This window comes from Astyanax mexicanus, chromosome 3 (genome assembly GCF_023375975.1).
Source record: "Astyanax mexicanus isolate ESR-SI-001 chromosome 3, AstMex3_surface, whole genome shotgun sequence".
Classification (NCBI taxonomy): Eukaryota; Metazoa; Chordata; class Actinopteri; order Characiformes; family Acestrorhamphidae; genus Astyanax; species Astyanax mexicanus.
The window spans coordinates 62,012,632-62,036,188 of record NC_064410.1 but is presented as its reverse complement, the minus strand read 5'-3'; the positions used below and the strand labels follow the sequence as shown (position 1 = coordinate 62,036,188).

At 37.4% G+C, this 23,557-nt stretch overlaps 1 protein-coding gene across 1 annotated transcript; it reads left to right on the top strand.

The window, feature by feature from the left end:
* Positions 1-593: 593 nt before the first annotated feature.
* ccdc126 (coiled-coil domain containing 126) lies at positions 594-14,857 on the top strand. Its single transcript, XM_007240681.4, has 3 exons — positions 594-884; positions 5,889-6,335; positions 14,488-14,857. The coding sequence occupies exons 2-3, from the start codon at positions 6,101-6,103 to the stop codon at positions 14,724-14,726; spliced, it is 474 nt and encodes a 157-aa protein (XP_007240743.3). The 5' UTR covers positions 594-884; positions 5,889-6,100; the 3' UTR covers positions 14,727-14,857.
* The last annotated feature ends 8,700 nt before the right edge of the window (positions 14,858-23,557 follow it).

Sequence of the window (23,557 nt, the reverse complement as noted above, 5' to 3'; positions counted from 1 at the left end):
GTAACTTTAGATCTTTTTAGAAATATAAAAACACATTTTAGGGTAACTTTAGATCTTTTTAGAAATATAAAAAAACAGTTTAGGGTAACTTAATATATTTTTAGTGATATACATTTGTTTGTGTGTAACTTTAGGTTTGTTTACTAATCTAAACACATTTTAGTGTAACTTTAGATTACTTTAGAAATTAAAAAATATATATGTGTTAGTGTAACTTTAGATTTGTATTACAAATATAACAAAAAAAACATTTCAGTGTAATTTTAGATTTCTTTAGAAATATAAAAAAGTTTAACTTTATACATTTTTCCAAATAGGAAAAACATTTTAGTGTAATTTTTATTTTTTATTTTAATGTATTTTTTTAGAGATATAAAAGAAATCGCATTTTTATTTATTAAATATAAAAATATATATTTTATTGTAACTATAGATTTCTTATTAAATTAATTAATTATTTCAGAGCACATTTTTATTATAAATCCTTTAGAGTTATAACATATTACTGTGAAACAAATGTTAAAAAAAAAAAAAACCCGCACAGAAACGCTGTGCAACAAGTTTGTTGAACGCGGCACGGTCATAAAAGTCCTCCTGCTGCTGCTGCTGCTGGTGGTTGTTTTGTGGAGCTGCTGTGTGGCGGAGGGCCGCTGCTTTACACGTGCTGTTACTGCGGGTTTACTGCGGGTTTAGCGGTTCTGCTGCCGGTTCTGAGAGTCGGTACCGGTTCTGTAGAGCCGTTATACGGTTCTAGATGTCGGTACCGGTTCTGTAGAGCTGTTAGAAGGTGAATTATCGGGTTCTAATGGATCTGTGAGGCGCAGAGAGCGGAGCAGCGTTCACTAACAGATCCTTCACAACTCCAGCTCTGATTATTATTACAGGTAAAAACTCATTTATATCATTTATTTTATTTATTTAATAAGCTGCTACTGTTTTATTACAGTAAATACACCGGTCTGCAGGTGCTTTCAGCTTTAAACACATTTAAACGTCATATAGCTCGTTTAGCTAAACGCTACAGTTTATACTGTCAAACATACCTAACGTATAACTATATACAGCTCTGGAAAAAATAAGATAGCACTTAAAAATGCTGAGTTTCTTTGATTTTACAAAATTGAAAACCTCTGGAATATAATCAAGAGGAAGACGGATGATCACAAGCCATCAAACCACCAAACTGAACTGCTTGAATTTTTGCACCAGGAGTAAAGCAGCATAAAGTTATCCAAAAGCAGTGTGTAAGACTGGTGGAGGAGGAGAACATGGTGCCAAGATGCATGAAAATCAACTGTAATTAAAAACCACCAGGGTTATTCCACCAAATATTGATTATTTCTGAACTCTGAAAACTTTATGAATATGAACTTGTTTTATTTGCATTATTTGAGGTCTGAAAGCTCTGCATCTTTTTTGTTATTTCAGCCATTTCTCATTTTCTGAAAATACATGCTCTAAATGACAATATTTATATTTAAAATTTGGGAGAAATGTTGTCCGTTTTATTCAAACATATACCTACATATTTGTTTATATGCATATACATAGATAGATAGATAGATAGATAGATAGATAGATAGATAGATATAATGTAATGTAATATACAGTGAGAGTGAAAGTATTTATTTACTCCCTACAGATTTTGAAATTATACAAAATATCTGAATAAATTTATAATTTATTTTATTAAATTATTTACATTATTAAAAATATTTTAGTTATGAATTAATTAAATCCAACATAATACAATCAAGAACATTCAAGATAAATTAAAACATACAACCAAAAAGGTTTTACTAGCTAAAGAAAACGGGTATTAGAGGCGTCCAGACCCAGTGTACAGTGTGTGATGATGCGTGTTAAGCAAATCTATTGGGTTACATGATAACAGAGCTGATCATTTATTCAGGATGATGTTCTGAAGCCTGTTTAATTATTAGAATATGGCCATTATTAGTTATGATAATCTGGTGTTCTGTTCAGAAGCCTGGTAGTACCCAGCGCACACCCTGCACCATGCTTCACAGATACAGTGTGAATTATTTGCATTAAGTTCTTCATATTGTTTTTTTTTCTATTTGGTGGTGTGAGTGAACGGCTGAGGTCACGGCGGGGTCAGGCTGGGTCAGTCTGGTCGTATATCTCTCTCTCCTGTATATTTAATGTCCTGCAGGACCACGGACAGCTTCTGATTTGTGGCTGGATGAGAACATCAATATCATGAGATCCTACAATGCTGGAATATTGTGATGCAAAACTTTAGAGGAGGAAAAAGAATCTAAAGTTTTTTTTGCTCAAAATCACTCTTACATAAAGATGAAGATCTCACCAGCTCTATTATTATTATATTTTCAGTCCCGTTCATAATGAGCTGTTAAAGGGCTCTGTCACTTTTATGCAAATAAGCTGATGCTAGCCACTCCCCATGTTTACACTAAGTGTTTGCCACACCTAAATGTTAGTTTGTGCTAAATGGCAAAACAAGAACACGCTAGCACAAAAATAATTTAAAGTTCTTACATCTCTCTTATTTGTTGACCTGCAATGGACAGTAGCTACAGATTCCTCTCTCAAAAGAAGTCTTTTGGCTAATACTGATGTGCACTTTCTGAGGTTGGTTTCCTCAACCAAAACGCTTGGTAGTGTTTATAGGGGTAGTCGAGACAGACCCATGTTAAAATACAAATGCATGCAAAAAGTGATTCATGCAGTATATCTCATTTAATTTCAAGTAATTTTAGATGATTTCTATTTGTCCCATCATAATGAAATTGCGGTGGGCGGGGCAGGGGTTGTGTGGTGGAACGATAGGGTTTCGCCTCTTGCTCATGAATATTCATACATGTAAACATATCGCCTCTGATTGGCTAACAGCACTGCAAGGCAGCAAGATGGACAAGAGTTAGAAATGTTTAAAATAAAGACATTTTTACACTAATAACAGTCTTTACAATGTCGTATGTTACTTTACAATATGTGTAATAATGCCCTGCTATAAGCAGTTCAGCCTATACTGACCTTAGAGTCTCAGAGTCTCTCAGAGTAAAACACCAAATCCACCGGAGATCCTATTTAAACCTATAGTTACTTACACACAGAGGTGGGTAGTCCAGGTCCAGAAGGTAAAAAATTTATTGCGGGGTGGATTTTTACCTTTAACTAGTGTAAACAGAACTGTTCTAAACATACTGTACACCTATCTCTATTTTACTTGGCTGGTGTTTTTCCTCCATAGACTAATTCTAACCATTTGTTTCTTAGCTCTTAATTACTGGGTAAAGTATATAAACACTGATGTGTTATTCGCACAAATAACACAGGAATGAACTGCATGCTCTTCCTAGCACTGTTATTTAGCTCCTATCTGACGAGACAGAGTCGCTGCCCAACTCCAGCTCTAGCTGTGGGCCGTCCCGAGCCGAGGTGGGCGGGGCCACAAATACTAATTCACGGGTTGATGTAGACACGGTGCTTTTCCTGATTGACTCGTTTTACTAGCTGCTGCAGACAGTGGAGGATGAGGAAGAAAGGACAAGAAAAGCGATTTTAGAAGGAGACTTTTAACTTTTAACAAAGCAGTTATTTGACCAGAACTGTAATGAATACATGTAGTTGTTTGTGTGTGTGTGTGTGTGTGTGTGAGATGTAATTGATCAGGTTGAAACAGGGCTGTTGTTTGTAGTTTGATTGATTAGTTTAGTGTCTGAGTGCAGCATCAGCTACCGTCTGCCACCATGCAAACATCCTGCAATCATCACACACACACACACACACACACACACACACACCAGCCTGCAACTGAGACGGGCTGTTCTGTAACCTCAAATAGATGTGAATGCGTGAGAGTGTGTGTGTATTTTGACACTGCCTGAATATAAATTTAATTATATCATCAAGTCAAGTGCTTTTTATTGTCGTTCCTCAATATAACCTGCAAACACATGAACAGAATTATGATGTTATTTCGAGTTATTGAGTAACAGAGTACATCCTCACAGCACACACCACTTCAGAGAGCAGATTACTCAACATTACTCTACATTACTCTACACACACAGGATGTTACATCAATTCAGGATATGAGTGGAGAGATTTTAATGCGGTTTAGAGCTGAACCATGTGACTAAAGCTGGTTATAGCTGTTTTTTATAGTGTTTCTGAGGCCCAATTCCATTTCCTCCATTGGCTCTACCACTTAACCAATCCTACTCTGTTTTGTATTTGGTGTAGGGTGTGCGGATTCTTGTTAGGCTGGAGGGGTAGATTACCCTTAAAACTGATATTTTTCAGACTTACACTCAAATCAGTGGGCTATGAGAATCACTGACAAGATTGTGAAGCACAAGCAACAAAAAGAAACCCAAAATTTTGAGTATTTTCCTGTTAAAAAGGTTGATAACCACTATATTACCATAAAGTTATATGTAGTCTCAGTGTTTTATAGCCATTTCCTTCAAAGCAAACATAAAACAAATGCTAGTATGTCGTCACCGTAGCTAGCTAACTGTCTCGTTCCACCTTAAATCATGGTGAACCATGATTCCTTTAATTTTAGTATTTCTAGATTTAAACATTTTAGTATTGTAACGTTCTCTGTTCTACATTTTATATTTTATATAGTTGTATTTCGTCACAGTAGCTAGCTAACTGTCTCGTTCCACCTTAAATCATGGTGAACCATGATTCTTTTAATCTACTGACGACTTTTATAGAGATGCAGATTTATTTTTCCAGCAGGACTTGGTACACTGCCCACCCTGCCAAAAGTACCAATTGGTCTTTTATAATATTCTAATTTATGAGACACTGAAGTTTTTGAGATGCAAGCATACAAATAAAGATTATAGACCAAATCTCCATTATCGTATATTATTGAGGTAATGTCCATTATTTATTGGACGATAAGTTGATAATATTATTATTGTAACCGGCTTAATTACACTGACCTACTGTATCTCCAATCAGGGATTGTACAGTCATAAAAAAAAAAAACTGAAAAAATCATGGAATTTGAAAATGGCAATTTCCAGGCCTGGATAAATTTTAGAAAAAATAAGAACTCTCAGAAAGTTTGGGAAAATTCATGTTTCAAATTTGGTCTACAAATCTTTGTGTTAAAAAAATACATCAGCTTAGAGTTAATTCTGTAATTTAGCCCAGTTTACACAATACAGCTCTCAGGATCAGACACACATTTTATTATTATTATTATTATTATCAGATTGTGTGTCAACATTTGAATTGGATTCATTTTAGACCTATTATATTATATCAATTTTGATTATTGTTTTAGTTTAGAAGTAATTTTTGCTTTTATTGTCCATGTCTGCAGTGATGTTTTAAAAATTGTATGGTCATGAAAATTTGCCTTGAAACCATGGGTTGGTTTGGGTAGTCGAGTTTAACGCCACATCAGCTCGTCGGCTATTTCGCGGCAGGAAAGGTACTGTCTAATCACAAGGTTCTACGATCTAAGCCATCGCAAGGCAGACAGACACAGACAGACACACAGACACATTCACTCACACACTCACACCTAAGGGGCAACTTCAATCAAGTTCCAATTAGCCTGAACGTGCCGTCTTTGGACTGTGGGAGGAAACCGGAGAACCCGGAGGAAACCCACGCAGACACGGGGAGAACGTGCAAACTCCACACAGAAAGACCCGGGACGCCCCAGCCGGGAATCGAACCCAGGCCGTCTTGCTGTGAGGCGGAAGTGCTACCCACCGCGCCACCGTGCTGCCCCTCCTTGAAACCATGGAAAAGTCATGAAAAAATCTTGGAATTCTATTGGTTAAAACGTGTATGAACCCTGTCCAGTGCTTTAGTTCAATACTAACCCGCTTGTTGTGCTTTGTTTTTGCTGTTTTATCTTCTTCCAGACGATTTGCTGAAGATACAGAGCTGAGTATGAGATCCCAAGACTGATCAGATGACCTGAGCTTGGCTGCAGTCCAAACCCCTCCCTAACCCTTTAACCCTCCCCCCTTTACCCCTGTTCCCTTCACTCAGACTCCTCCCCCTGCTCCTCTAAGCTCCTCCCTCTGCCGGTGCTGGTCGTGGTAGCTCCGGGCGGCGGGGTGGTTGTTCAGGTATGCTGGCGTGCCTGCTGCGCAGGAGCATGTCTCAGAGGCTGAGTGTGTTGCTGCTGCTGTTCGGTCTGGCCTGGTGTCTCCTGCTGCTCCACTACACCGTCTCCCAGCCACGCCGCCAGAGCAGCGCCGAGCTCCGGCAGCAGATCCTGGAGCTCAGCCGCCGCTACGTCAAAGCCCTCAGCGAGGAGAACAACGACCCCTCCAGGTCCCAGGGGCCCTCCATGGCCGGATATGGTAAGACACAGAGGGCCCTATAAGGTGCACTTAAAATTCTTTAATTTTCCCAAAAATCATCAGAGCTTCTTATAATCCAGTTCTTCTTATGTATAAATTCTACCAGTCAGCTATTAAAGAGCAGTAAAGCCACTCTGCTGAAGTACAGAGTTATAGAGTGAAGTTTCTCCAGCACTAAGGCTGGAGCAGCATTAGCATTAGCTGCTAACTGCTATTTTTTCTGTTTAAAGGTGTTATTGGCCTGTAGCCTACTGCTAACCCTGGCTAGCACTTCTGGAGTAGCAATAGCATTAACCACTAACCGCACCAAGTGCTTGTTCTTTAGCCGTTCAGAGGTGAGTATTATCGGCCTGTAGCCTGCTGCTAACCCCGGCTAGCACTGCTGGAGCAGCATTAGCATTCGCCGCAGAAGCTAGTATTTTGGACTATAGTCTGCGTGTTTACCATGTTAAAACAAGCTACATGGGACGAACTAGCTGATATCACCCTGGCTTACCGAAGCACTCAGGGTTCCTCAGTGTAGCGCTGTCAAGCGGTTAGCCGCTAATGCTAATGCTCCACTGCCTTAGTGCTGGAGAAATTTGTGAATCTAAGCCTACTATAAATAATTCTCACCCAAATTAAAAAAAAAAAACTTTTCAGGAGAGAAGTCTTTGTAGATTAACATCCACATAACACTTTTATGACTTTGCTCCTTATAATATGGTGCGCCTTATAGTGCGGAAAATGCTGTATTTACAGCAATGGGCATGGTGATCTGGAAAAGAGGTGTGTTCAGGTCAATTTCTGGTGTATTGCTATCTTGGCAACGAAAAACACAGGGTGCAGAATACTAAAAAACGATCCAGTTCCCAGAAATGAGCTGCTGGAGCTCCTTCTTCACAGCGTCAAACAGCAGCTCAGTTTCTTCTGCTGAGAAGAAACGTTTGTTGGACACGTCCAGGTAGCTGCACCGTTAAAATAGCAATCCACCAAAGTCAGAGCTCACCTGATCTACTCTTAAAGAGAATGATGAGCAAGAGTTACACTGATTGGTTTATTTTACTGTATGCCCCAAATTAACCACACTCCTGATTAACTAATAGAGTTAGTACATGCCTTTTGCGCATTTCGAGATGTGCGAGGTGTACTTTTCCCATGGTTACCATAGCAAAGACATACTGACGCCCTAAATCAAGTTGCACGGTGACGAGCGGTTGACAGCTCTCCTACAGATCCCCTAAGATCAGTAAACTAATGTCCTGATTGTTGGTGTTGGGCATCTTATTAAGAAAGCAAATCATATACACACATACATACATTGAATTTAAATGCACACTTAATTACATTATTTATAATACATGTGCTCTATAAATGCAGGCTGTGAAATCCATTTTTGTTTCTCGCTAAAGACCGTACTTGCTTATCGATTATCATGAAAGTGAGCTATTTCTCTGTATTGTTCTGCTGAAATATAGTGTTTAGTGTGTTTCTAAAAAGAACTGAAATGAAGTCTCTGCAGGTGCTGATTAAACAGGTTTGTTAGTTATGTAACAGCCATAAGTCTACCCTTCAGTGTGCTGGCTTTACTGTGTTGCTCTGTGGTCTTTTCACACTAAAATATCTCCAAACAAATGACCTTTCAATCAAAACATCAGCCTATATCTCCAGCTTAATAAGATTCATGGTGGAGCTGTTGTAGATAGCTTTGTTAGCTAGTTATCTAACTCCAGGCACTCTTTCACATAATATCTTGGGAGGTGCTTGAATAAACTGATTAAACTGGATAAACTGTAGATTGAGCCTTACTTCCAACCCTCAGGACCCTGGATTTACTCGCATTACAAGTAGCTGGGTTGCTCTTTTGCGCTTTTACATTAAAATATCCCCAAAAAAACGATTTTTAGTAAAAGTGGAACTGGAATCCGGATTGGTGCTGTGTCTCATGTTAAAGTTACAGAGGGTTCATGGTACAGCACAAGCTGTAGAGTGGATTCTAGAGTGGATCAGAAAGTGAATGAGCCATGTCTGTCCGATACCGTATTTTATCGCACTATAAGGCGCACTTAAAGTCCTTTAATTTTTCCAAAAATCGTCAGTTCGCCTTATGTATGAATTTTACCAGTCAGGTAGGAGCACTCCGCTAAAGTACAGTGTTATACAGGAGTTTCAGTGGGGTTTCACCAGCAGTATTAGCATTAGCTGCTAACTGCGCTAAACACTAGCTCTTTCACTGTTCAGAGGTGATGTTATAAGCCTGTAGCCTGCTGCTAACCCTGGCTAGCACTGCTGGAGCAGCATTAGCATTAGCGGCTAACTGTGCTAAGCGCTAGCTCTTTCAGTTTTCAGGAGAGAAATCTGTGTAGATTCAGCACTTAAGAATTACAGTTTTGTTTACTTAACTTAGCTGTACTAAACTACGTTATCCCCTACAATTCCCTTATCATCCTGCTGTCCTCTCGGTGTGAAGTGTAGCCAGTTAGCTTCTCACTTTCCCGCCTTAAGGTGGCTGCACTCTAAATGTGCTGCAAAATAATCCGTATATGATGTGTATTTAAAGCCAGAGCTAGCTTTTAACCTGGCACAGATACTCTAGTATGCTCTTTATGTTGCTCTCTCATTTGCTTTTGCTTTTGCTTTAAGCTAGGGTGACCATATTTTTATTTGGGTAAACCAGGACACCTGGCTAAATGACGTCAACACCTAATTTGCATAATACATGTTTTTGAAGCTGTAAAGGATTAAGCTTGTGGGAGTGAAAAAAGTGAGTAAAAACACCCTAAATATGTTAGAAATGATACAAATGAACAACTTCTGTTGCTTTTTAAATAGGCCGTCACCTTTTACAATAACTTTATTTTTACGTGAATTACATAAATGAGTTTTTTGCTGTGTTCTTAAATGTTATTATAAGAGCAGCAGTTAGACTGAACTGTTATTCCACGTTTTTTTAGGGTTTTTGTTTGTTTTATTATTATTTTTTATGTTTTCTTAAGTTTTCTTTATTTTTAAACCTATCATAGATAAATTGTTCAATGGTTCAATAGATATTTAGCTTTTTACAAAGAGCTAGAAGAGCCCCAAGAAGAAGGCTGCTCTCACTGACGCGACTCAGGGATTGTCACACACAGTGCCCTAGTGCCTGTAAATTTAATGGTCCAATGAAGGTAATTTAAAAACCAGGACATTTCCTCACTTTTTGAAAAAAAAAAAAAAACGGGACGCCCGGGACAGGACGTGAAACACGGACATGTCCCGGGAAATACGTACGTTTGGTCACCCTACTTTGAGCTCCCCTTTTGCAGAGGGAAAAATGGTTTCTAGAGGAGATGAGCTGCTCTCCAGTATCAACAACTAAAGTTGCTGTCACTTTTTGCAGTTTAAACATTTCCAGCTTTTGACTAGACAAGCTTTCTCTAGTGTGTAAATATAACGACTCGAGACTGTGATGTAACAGTTTTGGGGTTTTGTAATTGGCCTGTTCTTGGGACATGTGATGAAGGAGAAACAGCAGTGTCTTTAAGGTTGTTTCTTCCATCTACTGAATTTTGCTTATTCAACATGGAAAATGACGTTTTACTGCACCTTACATAACATTTCACACAGGTATCTTATCTGCTCCATCATTAACGTTATGGAATGTTTAAGTAAACTAACATCAAAGGAAAAATCCTCTTAGGGTGTTTATTAATGCAACTGAGCTGCATTCCTCTTTAAGTGGGAGAGAGAAACTGGAAACTGGAGTCTTATAGGCAATCCCTCTGAGTACATATACGCACAGTGGAGCTTAATTACATTTACCAGTCAAAAGTTTGGACACACCTTCTCATTCAGTGTTTTTATGCTTTATTTCTGTATTTAATGTATTTTCTACATTGTGAATTAATATTAAATACATGAAAACGATTAAGGGACACACATGGAATTCTGTAGTAAACAGTAAAAAAGTCTTATTCCTCCACATTAAATCCCTGATCTAAACCTGATGAACTGAGATGCTGATTTGAGGTGATTTAATTGGGATGAGCTGGAGCTTCACAGCGTGAAGGAAAAGCAGCAGCTATTGTTCAGCACCTCCAGAAACTCCTTCCTTCAAGACGCTGAGAAAACTATTCCAGGTGACTCTCCCATATTCTGGTTTATAATTGAAGGTAATTCTGCATGTGTTCCTGTATAGCTTTAATATATTTTTCAATAATAAATGTATAATGTAAAAAAAAAAATCATAAAAAAAATGAATGAGATTGAAGAGATGTGTCCAAACTTTTGACCTCCAGAACTCATGGGACAGGATGGCCAATGATCTCCCATGACTGATTACCCTGGTGGCAATAATGAGGGAGAATCCATAGTGAACCATGGGGGCAAATTTTACTAATTAATCAATAATCAATCAGTAAACCTTTTCTTATTAATCAAAAATACATGGACATGCAAAAAGTCATGGAACAGGAATATGTAAAGTGTCCCATGACTTCTAAACCAGTCACCATCATCACTCACAAGATACCACCTCAAAACGTATACCGGTGTAAGTGTTCCCAAGCTGTTTTACCGCCCCCTGAGAAAACACTTCATGAATACTGGTGCATCTCAAAAAATATATAATTGAAAAGAATATCATTGAAAAGTTACTTTATTTCAGAAATTCAGTTCAAAATGTGAAGCTCATATATTATATAGATGTATTAAACACACAGAGTGATCTATTTTAAACTTTCATTTATTTTATTGTTGATGATTATGAAGCTTACAGCCAATGAAAACCCAAAAATCTAAAAAAAAAAAAAAAAAGTAAAATATTATATAAGACCAATTGGTACTTTTAGCAGTGTGGGCAGTGTGCCAAGTCCTGCTGGAAAATAAAATCTGCATCTCTATAAAAGTTGTCAGTAGCAGAGGGAAGCTGTAAGATATGAAGTGCTGTAAGATTTTGCAGGAAAACAAAACTGCACTGACTTTAGACTTGATGATAATAAAACACAGTGGATCAACACCAGCAGATGGATTTCATTTTCCAGCAGGACTTGGCACACTGCCCACACTGTCAAAAGTAAAAAAAAAAAATGGTCTTATATAAAATTCTCAATTTCTGAGATACTGACTTTTTTGGGGGTTCTGTGTGTTTAATAATATTATAATATGAGTTTCACATTTTGAACTGAATTACTGAAATAAATAAACTTTTCAATGATATTCAGTGATTATTTTTCAGATTTATTAGTTTATTATTTGAGATTTTTAGTTTAAACACATGTCTTATGAATTTTAGGACGGTGTTTTTCTGTAGTAACGCTGCTATATTGAGAATTTTAGCCAGTCTCATAAATTTTTCAGTGTTTAGAGAAGCTCCTCCCTCTATTATAACGCCTCAGGTCGCTCCCTGTTTGAGATAATTCATAAACACAATGCAGTTTGAGTGAACAGGGTGTGAGTGAGCGGTTTGTTCAGAGCTTATTTTGGTGCTGGAAGCTTTTCTTATTGTTGAACTGAATACATTAGCCACGTAGCTGCAGGGTTAATGAGTGACTCAGGCTGCAGGCTGTTTGATTTACAGGACCAAACATTTACAGCATTAGTCTGCTTTAAGTTCCACAACACGACTTTTAGCCCCATTTTAACCCTGATTTTAGTCAGAATAAAAGTTGTATAGTGTATGATGAGCTGAAAATCTTTTGTATACTTTATTTATAAAGTATCACAGAATAACACAACACACATGCTTACAATACCAATATGCAAAGAGATATAAATTGGCACCAGAGCATCTTAAAGAAAAATACAGAAAAGAGAAAAAGGAGGGAGAGGCTCTCAACATCGGTGTTACAAAGACGTAATGACAATAGATTGTGGTGACATGTCACATGAAGTATTAAATATCAAAGTGGGACTGATATTAAACTAGGACCCTTCCGGATTATTCAGAACTGCTCCCCAAACACTCTGGAACCATTTGTATGATTTAGAGTCACTGCAGTGTAACCTGTCCATTTGTATGATAAAAAGAAACCATATTTAACCTAAAAATCCCATCTAATCTTTGTGTAAACTCTTTACCAACTCCATTCTGAACCGAAGCCATCCGCAGCCAATCAAAACGCATCTTTACTGAAGCCTTATCATTTATCAATAACAAAAAAAAAAAAAGAGCACAGTGGTTCACATAAACCCTATCCGGTCGGGATTAGTTTCCTAGGGGGCGTCTGTGAAAAATATATATTTCACACTTCTACTCAGTGACAAAACTCCTGCATCCGGACTGCAATTGAAAAAACAGGAGTTTTTAGGCTTTTTTCGCAGTCAAAACATCAGTAGCTCCTCCTCCACCCTGGGGTGGATTTTTTACGTTCTGGACCTGGACTACCGTCCTTTGTGTGTGTGTAACTATAGGTTTACATAGGATCTCCGGTGAATTTGGCATTTTACAGAGACTCTAAGACTAGGTCAGTGTCTGAACTGCACTTAGCAGGGCATTAAACATGCTGTAAAGTAACATATGACATTTTAAAGATTAGTTATTAGTGTAAAAACGTCTTAATATTAAGACTTAATATTTTAGTAATTTAGATTTGGTCTAGTTTTACCTGCTGTGTGAATGAATCCTAATTGCTGGTATTTTGATACTCGTGAGCTGAAGTGTTGGGTGGTGGTTGGTCTGTACCTCCAGGGCTTCTATATGATCTGTGCCCTGTTTAATACAGTGAAGCTGCAGCAGGGAGGGTCTCTTCAGCTTCATGCTTTGTCCAGACAGAGTGAGATCCTTTATCATCTGATACATCTGACCTCCTGAGGAGCTCCTGAACGCTGCACGACTCCTGTGATGTGCGAGTTTATCAGGTTTACTGTGTGAATACAGAGCCGGTTAAAATAGAGGTACCGTTCAAACCACCAAGCAGCACCATAGCAACCACTAAACAACTCCGAACCAGACCCATCACATCAGACACAATAATACCTGTCTCAGGTGTTTCAATTTTCATTTTGAAAGCAAAAGACCTGCTCTAAATATGAATCAAAACTCTGGAACACTTTACAGATAGATATTCACCAGACACACAAAATAGTAGAAATGGTTTATTTTAAATGTATTTAGATGTTTTCCTTTATAAATGATTGGTTGTTCAGATCAGCAATTTTAGTTAAATATATAATATAGCAGATGAACACAGTGATATTTGATTTTTGGATTTACAGTGTGCAATAATTATTTAAACACAAACAGGCAGGTGCATAAATTTGGGTACCCCAACAGAAAAAATGACATATTAATATTTAGGTGCCCAAACTTTTTCTTACCCTTGTGTATATATTTGTATGTTGTATTCTACATACTCCTGACAGTAGAATAAAAGTCACAAAAAAGAAAAAAAAAATATTGATATACTTTTTAATACGTATCTGTAATATAACTATATCTATAATAAGAACTATGTATATCATTTTTAAATCAATTTTGTGATGAAAGCAAAATTATGTCTTAAAAGTAGTTTTTTGCTATATTGTACTATTTGTGTTATGTTATTTTTATTTTATATAAAATAAGAGTCTTGGTGGCTGATGTTTACAAAGCAAACAATTACATTTTTTGATGTTTTACTACATGTTTAATGTTTTTTTTTTATTTTGATTCTTTTTTTCTTATTTTGTTATTATTCATTTTATAATTTCTTATCATTCTTATCATTTTACTTTACTTTTACTATAATTACCTTTTTATTTATTTTATTCTTTACATTTGTCAATTTTGTTTTGTATGGTCTTTTTAGAATTTTCTATTTTACATATATATTTTATTCATATACTTTAAATATTTTGAAATATTTTAAAATTAGTATTTATTTTATTTATTATTAGTGAAAATAAAGGTTGATTGATTGTTATACTAACGTGATATAAAACTTTTTAGCTTTTTATTTTTTGCACTATAACCTTTTGTTTTTTATTTATTTTTGATTGTATTAGGCACTTTCCCCAATTTTGTTTATTTTATATACACAGGAGAAACTGTAAAAGAAAAGAAAATGATTCTACTGCATATAATTATAATTATTATAATTATTATAATTTTCAGTGTTATTTGTCGCAAAGTATATTATCATAAAAATATTATTTTTTGGCTGTATCTCCTGCCCTTAGTTCTGATTTCTATGTTTTATTTTATTTTCTTCCTCAGCTGATCTGAAGAGGACGATCGCGGTGCTGCTGGATGATATCCTGAACCGCTTGGTGAAGCTGGAGGGTCGGGTGGACGCTGCGGTGAACGCTTCTGCTCACAACAGCTCCCACACTGCAGGGGGCGCCGTCCTCGCCGCCGCCGCCATCATGCATCGACCCACCAAACAGGACAAACCCGGCAGCCACTCGGACCCTCACGGCCCCCGGCCGCAGTCCGCGCCACGCCCAGGAAGCTGAGTCAGTGTTGGGGCGTGGACACACTCGTGCAGAACCCAGAACTCACTACAACACAATCATTGAGACTGAAGCGTAGATATAAATATAAATATATAATATGTGTATAAATATATTTTACCTTTTTTAGGTCAGAGCTGCTTTTCATATTGTTCTTTTGTTTTTTTTTCTTACTATAAGCACATATAGGGGGTTTTAGAATATGCAAACAGCTGCGTTATAGAACCACCTATAGAGGCTTAAGAGGATCCAAACCTGCTTTAAGGGCGTTTTCACACCTGTAGTTGGGTTTACTTGGAGCGTTTCTCCCTCTGTTTGGTTTGTTTTCACACAGGCATAAACCTAAACGCACCAAAATGCGCACCAATAAATCACGCGAGCACATCGTTTCAGAGCTGGTCAGATTGGTCAGAGCTGTCTGGCACGAGAGAAAGAAAGCAAGAAATATAGTGAGAAGATTCTGTGTTTCAGCACATATATCTGTGCTGTGTGAAGCTGCTTTAACACAGACAGGGTTCCCGCAGTCTTAAAACGTCTTAAATTAAAATCTTGATAATTAAGGTCTTAAATTGTGTTAAATTTACTGTAAATTTGCTGTAGGTATTACATTTTTAGATGTTGTGTTTAATGCCAATGGGAAAGCACATGCTAACATTAGCGGCGAGTTACTGGGGAGAGAACTAAGGTTAGAGTAAAGCTAGCTAACATTAGAGGCAAGCTAGCTAACGTTACCGGAGAGAGAACTAAGGTTAGTGGAGTTAATATTAACAGCGAGCTAGCTAACGTTACTGGAGAGAGAGCTAAGGTTAGCGTAAAGCTAGCTAATATTAGTATCGAGCAAGCTAACGTTACTGGGGAGAGAACTAAGGTTTACGCAGTTAACATTAGTGGCGAGCTAGCTAAAATATTAACGTTAGTGGTGAGTTAGCTACATTACTAGGGAGAAAACTAGGGTTAGCGGAGAGCTAGCTAATGTCACTGGGGAGAAAACTAGGGTTAGCGTAAAACTAGCTAACATTAGCGGCGAGTTAACTAACGTTACTGGGGAGAGAACTAAAGTAAACGTAAAGCTAGCTAATATTACTGGAGAGAGAACTAAGGTTAGGGGAGTTAATATTAGCGGCAAGCTAGCTAACATACTAACATTAGTGGTGAGTTAGCTACGTTACTAATTCACATTAGTGGTGAGCTAGCGAACATGCTAACATGTTCTGCATCACAATGGAACGAAAAAGAAAATTGATAACAAATGGGATACGTTAAGTTTTCATTTTCAATGCAATCATTTATTTTCTACTTAAGAATTTATCACTACATTTTTGGGTCTTAAATTCTATTTATTGAGGTCTTAAAAAGCATTAAATTGGACTTTTAGAATGGAGCAAGAACCCTGACAGAACACTAAAAATTTGCAGCTGCACTTTTAAACACAGTGTTTTCAATAGGATGCAGTGCAGGTGTGAGCAGTGAACGCTGCACATACCACGCTCTTAGTGTGTAACAGCATGGAGCAGCAGAGACGGCGTTTGTTCATAGCTGTGGTAATTAGCGTTATCTGTCTAATATATCAGATTAAATAAAAGCAGTATATTTGATAGCTTGGTCGGATCGAGACACAAGAGAACCGCTGTAGAGTTCGTTTGGGGTTGTTTTGATTCGCACCCGAGTGTGATTAGTGTTTTCACACCTGCTCAATCAAGAGTACACTAAGAGTACAAACCAATCAGATTCAATTTTAACCGAATCAAATGTGCTGGTGTGAAAACGCCCTAAGCGGATGGTTTTAAGAGGTTTTGATCCTGCAGTCAGCAGAACTTTCTAATGGAAGTGCATTTCATTACAGACTCTCACCTGAAGTTGCAATAACTGCATCTCCTCATCGGGCGACTAACTTTAAAGTGTGCTATTAGAGGAACATGACCTATAAACAGAGGTGTAATGGTACCACAGTACAACAGAGCAGGTCAAAATACAGGGGTTGGACAATGAAACTGAAACACCTGTCATCATTTTAGTGTGGGATTTTAGGTTTCATGGCTAAATTGGAGCAGCCTGGTGGTCAATCTTCATTAGTTGCACATTATTGCACCAGTAAGAGCAGTAAGAGTGTGAAGGTTCAATTAGCAGGGTAAGAGCACAGTTCTGCTCTAAATACTGCAATGCACACTATAACATTATGGGAGACATACCAGAGTTCAAAAGAGGACAAATTGTTGGTGCACGTCTTGCTGGAGCATCTGTGACCAAGACAGCAAGTCTTTGTGATGCATCAAGAGCCACGGTATCCAGGGTAATGTCAGCATACCACCAAGAAGGACCAACCACATCCAACAGGATTAACTGTGGACGCTGTAAGAGGAAGCTGTCTGAAAGGGATGTTCGGGTGCTAACCCGGATTGTATGCAAAAAACATAAAACCACGGCTGATCAAATCACGCAGAATTCAATGTGCACCTCAACTCTCCTGTTTCCACCAGAACTGTCCGTCACCACAATAAATTATTGTGCTCTAAAACCAGGTGTTTCAATTTCATTGTCCAACCCCTGTATCTTACAGATTAATGCATATACTTCATATAAGTGTACATACCAAACCGTGATGCCCATACTGTACAAATGCGCGTACCGTTACACCCCTACTGTCTGTAACTAATGGGTATAACGTTGTTACATTGGATGATGATGATGATGATGATGATGATGATGATGATGTAGTATTATTATTATTACAGTCTGTTTCAGTGATGTGCTGAATGTGTTCAGCTGCTGAACTGACCGACAGAACTGAAGCAAATCCAAAGAATTTCATGTGTCGCTTAAAGCTTTTTGCACATGCTCGCTGCTTAATGCTGTATTCCCAGAATAACTTTTATACTGTAGAGCTGAACCTCAGTCTAACCAGTGCACAGTCCAGTAGAACCCACCTGACCAGGTGTAGACGTGTTTTAGGGTTAGGCTTAATATTAGGCTTGGGTTTCTCTAAAGGCCCGATCACAGAATTACTGAAATTGGTTTACAGCTCTTGGAGAATGATGGTAAATATACAGTATATGTATGTCTGTTGTACTGGGGCTGCACATTATGGGTGATTAATGCAATATTGTAATTATATTACTGTGTGTGGAGATTGTGATTTATTTTTATTACCTTTTAAGCGTTTAAGCAGGATTGTTTAAGTGTCCTTCAGGAAGGTCCATAGACAATCATCAAATCATCAACATATGATACAGTATAATAAAACTAGCAGTGATATGCTTTGAGAACTGGCCAATAAAACAAAAAGACTGTATAATGTAAAAATGTACTGTATTTTTCGGACTATAGGTGCACTGGATTTTAAGGCACAATAAACAACACTAGTAAGGATGCCTACTTTGAAGTGAGCAAGGCTGACGCCATGTTTCTCTTCTAATGGTGAATTTGGGGAGAGCGCCTAAGTAAACAAAACTGTAATTATTTAAAAAAGAAAATTATTTCGAAGTTAAACAAGTGCTGGATGTTAATCTACACAGATTTCTCTCCTGAAAACTGTTTATTTGGGTGAGTAAAGCGCTTCTGTTTATTTACAATAAGCTTAGATTTAGAGATTAGAGTTTTCAGTGAAGTTTCTCCAGCACTAAGGCTGGGTGCAGCAGCATTAGCATTAGCCACTAACTGCAGCACTAGGAGGGTGCTGGAGAAACTTCACAGAAAACACCCTTATAACTCTGTACTTCAGTGGAGTGGCTTTACTGCTCCTTAATACCTGACTGGTCGAATTCATATATAAGAAGAACTGGATTATAAGACGCACCAAAGATTAAAGGATTTTAAGTGCACCTTATAGTCTGAAAAATACAGTACTCAGATACTCAGATATCACAGTTTATATACATATAAGGAATACTGATACTAGAACTTTGGATTAGACCGAACAAACCTTCATTATTTTACATACAAGCCCTTACACTTTTAATAAAATATTAATTTAAATGTATGATATTATTTACAGGAATGTTAGAAACTGACTAAAGACTGTTTTGAGCAAAAATAAAAACGTGCATTGGTTTAAATTTAATACAGAGACAAATTAAGACCTGAGCAACCAACTAAGATACCATAGATACCAACATACTCAGTAGTGTTGTAAAACATTAGCAGGGATCCATTTCATTCACAGCCTTTATTTGCTGACAGTCCACCTAGAAATACCCTAGCAACATCGTTTGAACCACCTAGAAATACTCTAGCAACACCACTTCAACCACCTATTAACAATACAGCAACACCACTGCAACCACCTATCAATACCACATTAACACAACTGCAACCACCTATTAACACCACAGCAACACTGCTGCAACACCATTAATTAGAAATTAGTACACAATTAGGAGGCACACACTGTGATACCACAGCAACCACCTAGCAACCGAAGCAAGCTTAGCAACCACCTGAGAATGGAAACAACTAAAACAACAGTGCACCCATTCAGCCACCTTTTTTTAGGTTGTTTTAAGTTTTTATTTTATTTGAATTTGAATTTCCAGTAATATAATCCTCTGTTTCCTCTCTGAAACATTTAGAATGAATAGAAATGTTTTTATATATGGTAGAATCACAGGTGTGTGTTGCACAGGTCAATATTGCAATAATAATTAATATTAATTTTAAGTAATAATTGTGGTGATGGGTTGTGCAGCTCTGGTACACAGTTATTATAAAGGAAGGTGCAGCAGCAGCAGGAGGAACTGGGAGCTGTGGGCTGACACTCGGGATTCCTGACTGGGCTTTAGGGTTTCCCAGCGCTAGTGCTCTCCTCACATCATGTGACCATTACAGCATAATAAACACGTGCTGCGGGAGTGTGTGTGTCCCTGCAGTCTGATAACTGACTGTGTGTGTGTGTGTGTGTGTGTGTGTATTTGCTGTGTAAAAACAGTAGCGGCTTTAAATAAACAAGTCATACTTATTACTGCACTTGGCAAAAGTCATGGGACAGGAACCAGTCCTGTTTTTGGACTCATTAATCGTATACTACTTCTACATAAATATTTATAGAATGTTTAAATTAATGTATTTTATTTTAACTGTAATGTGCCAAACATTTAGTTGACATGAAATTTACATTGTTCTTAATTGTTTCTAATGATATGGCTGCCTTGGAAGTTGAGCCTTTATAATGATCAGTGTAATCAGCCAAGAACTGTTTAGCTTTAATTTTTATTTTTATTTTTTTGCTTTCTAATTCTTTTACCATAATTGTGTTTATTTGTGCATTTTTTTAAATATTGCATAACCGTAATGGCATCAGTTGTTTGGATTACCTTAATTATATTATAAAACATCCAACAAAAGTGATTTCACCCCTCATATTTCTGCAAATAATTTATTATATATTTTTGTAGAACAACCAGCTAGAAATACCACAGCAACACCACTGCAATCAGCAAGCAATACCACAGCAACACCACTGCAATCAGCAAGAAATACCACAGCAACACCACTGTAACCCCCTAGAAATACCACAGCAACACCACTGTAACGCCTAGAAATAAAACAGCAACACCACTGCAATCAGCTAGAAATACCACAGCAACACTGATGCAATCACCTATTACACCACAGCAAAACTGCTGTGACCAGCTAGAAATACCACAGCAACACTGATGCAATCACCTATTACACCACAGCAAAACTGCTGTGACCAGCTAGAAATACCACAGCAACACTGATGCAATCACCTATTACACCACAGCAAAACTGCTGTGACCAGCTAGAAATACCACAGCAACACCACTGCAATCAGCTAGAAATACCACAGCAACACCACTGCAGCCACCTAGAAATAACACAGCAACACCACTGTAACCGCCTAGAAATAAAACAGCAACACCACTGCAATCAGCTAGAAATACCACAGCAACACCACTGTAACCGCCTAGAAATAAAACAGCAACACCACTGCAATCAGCTAGAAATACCACAGCAACACCGATGCAATCACCTATTACACCACAGCAAAACTGCTGTGACCAGCTAGAAGTACCACAGCAACACAGATGCAATCACCTATTACACTACAGCAACACTGCTCAACCACCTAGAAATACCACAGCAACACTGCTGCAACCAGCTAGAAATACTCCAGCAACACCAATGCAATTACTTATTACACCACAGCAACACTGCTCTAGGACCAGCTAGAAATAATCCCGTAACACCAATGCAACCATACGGCAAAATACCCTAGCAACACCACTGCAGCCACCTAGAAATACCACAGCAACACCACTGCATCCAGCATGTGCTACTGTACTCTCTCTTGCTGATGGAGAAGCAGCACGACCTGAGACTCAAACTCTTGGTAACTGGGACATAAAGTTAGTTTCTTAGCCTGCTTTTATTAGTTGTGGCTATCATACATTGATTGATACTGAATAATGGAGATAAATTAACAGCTGATAGTGGAATATCTAAAAGGAAGAAAGGTGTGCCTCAATACAGTTGTCCAAATAATGGAGGTAGATTAAGTGTTTCTGATAAACTGGCAGCTCTGTGTAAGGAAAGCAGTGACACTGATACTGAATTACCCCCTAGTGTACATATATATAGTTTGTATTAAACTTTGCTTATATTCTTTTGTAAAAGCCTATACTGGGTTGGTCTCAGAACAATAAAAAATTACTTATTAATATTTTTATGTGTGGGCATCACCTTTTGCCTATAAGCTTTAATTATGAGCCTAAGTTTGACAATTTAAATATGTATAGATGAATAAATTAATGACGCTAAAAGGCACAGTATTCTAATAATACTGACCCAAAAACTCTATTATGGTGGGCGGGGTTTGAGTATGATGGTGGGCGGGGTTTGAGCGCTGGGTGTTCAGCGGGGTTTTTACGGGTGTGCTGTCGAATTGTGCTACCGGGCGATATGTGCTTGTTACCACCAGTGCGCATGCGCCGATCCGCATTGTTAAGAAAGTTTTCATATGTTTTTACGGTAATTCTGCTTTAATTGGGTGCGTTTAACAACCGGATCCCCGCTCTGGAATTAATTTGTATTTTTATTACAAATGTATAAATGGTAGTTAATAGTAAAAAAAAAAAAAAAAAAAGAATACCATAAAAAATACAAAAAAATTTTTTTTAATCCACCAGTTACCATTAACTATGGAAGCCCATTCCCGCCACCTAAAAAATAAAAATACTCCAGCAATTTTTTTTTATTATTATTAAGTAAATTGCTATCTCAATATTTTGAGATACTAAGTCAATATTTTGAGATACTATCTCAATATTTTGAGATACTAAGTCAATATTTTGAGATACTAAGTCAATATTTTGAGATACTAAGTCAATATTTTGAGATACTATCTCAATATTTTGAGATACTAAGTCAATATTTTGAGATACTAAGTCAATATTTTGAGATACTATCTCAATATTTTGAGATACTAAGTCAATATTTTGAGATACTAAGTCAATATTTTGAGATACCTTAAATGCTGGCTGAATATACATGCGGCCACCTGTAGATAATGACCTGGGAATTAGGCCAAAAGTGAGAGCAATAACGTTTTAATTCATATTTAATTTTATTTACATTATATTTCACTCAGAGTTAAACTCTGTCCCTCGCATTGTGTTCTCCCCTTTATTCAGAGCGTTTTCACAGCACTTTGCTTACATGCTGTTTTTTACTGTTAAAATGCGACATCTACAGGCGGCCGCATGAATGTTCAGCCAGCATTTAAGGTGGAACGGAAATCTGAATAAGACACTGGCGAATAAGAAGCTAACTTCAGCCTCGTCCAAGATCCGGAGGCTTATTTTGATATTGTGTGATTCCTCTAAAAGTTCCAATATTTCATGATTTGTGAATCCACGTCTGAAGTAGTCCTCAATGATGGTATCCATTTTGCATCTTTGTCTCACTGTCTCTGTACTATGGAAGCCCATTCCCGCCACCTAAAAAAAATAAATAATCCAGCAAAATGTTTTTTTATTATTATTAAGTAAACTGCTATCTCAATATTTTGAGATACTAAGTCAATATTTTGAGATACTAAGTCAATATTTTGAGATACTAAGTCAATATTTTGAGATACTAAGTCAATATTTTGAGATACTATCTCAATATTTTGAGATACTATCTCAATATTTTGAGATACTAAGTCAATATTTTGAGATACTAAGTCAATATTTTGAGATACTAAGTCAATATTTTGAGATACTAGTAGGCTGTACAGAGACAGAAGCAGGTGAGACAAAGATGCAAAATGGATACTATCATTGAGGACTACTTCAGACGTGGATTCACAAATCATGAAATATTGGAACTTTTAGAGGAATCACACAATATCAAAATAAGCCTCCGGATCTTGGACGAGGCTGAAGTTAGCTTCTTATTCGCCAGTGTCTTATTCAGATTTCCGTTCCACCTTAAATGCTGGCTGAACATTCATGCGGCCGCCTGTAGATGTCGCATTTTAACAGTAAAAAACAGCATGTAAGCAAAGTGCTGTGAAAACGCTCTGAATAAAGGGGAGAACACAATGCGAGGGACAGAGTTTAACTCTGAGTGAAATATAATGTAAATAAAATTAAATATGAATTAAAACGTTATTGCTCTCACTTTTGGCCTAATTCCCAGGTCATTATCTACAGGTGGCCGCATGTATATTCAGCCAGCATTTAAGGTATCTCAAAATATTGACTTAGTATCTCAAAATATTGACTTAGTATCTCAAAATATTGACTTAGTATCTCAAAATATTGAGATAGTATCTCAAAATATTGACTTAGTATCTCAAAATATTGACTTAGTATCTCAAAATATTGACTTAGTAT

Coding starts and splice junctions, on each gene's coding strand:
- ccdc126 (XM_007240681.4), top strand. CDS start 6,101: ATGCTGGCGTGCCTGCTGCGCAGGAGCATGTCTCAGAGGCTGAGTGTG. Junction 6,336..14,487: donor GCCCTCCATGGCCGGATATG/GTAAGACACAGA, acceptor TTTCTTCCTCAG/CTGATCTGAAGAGGACGATC.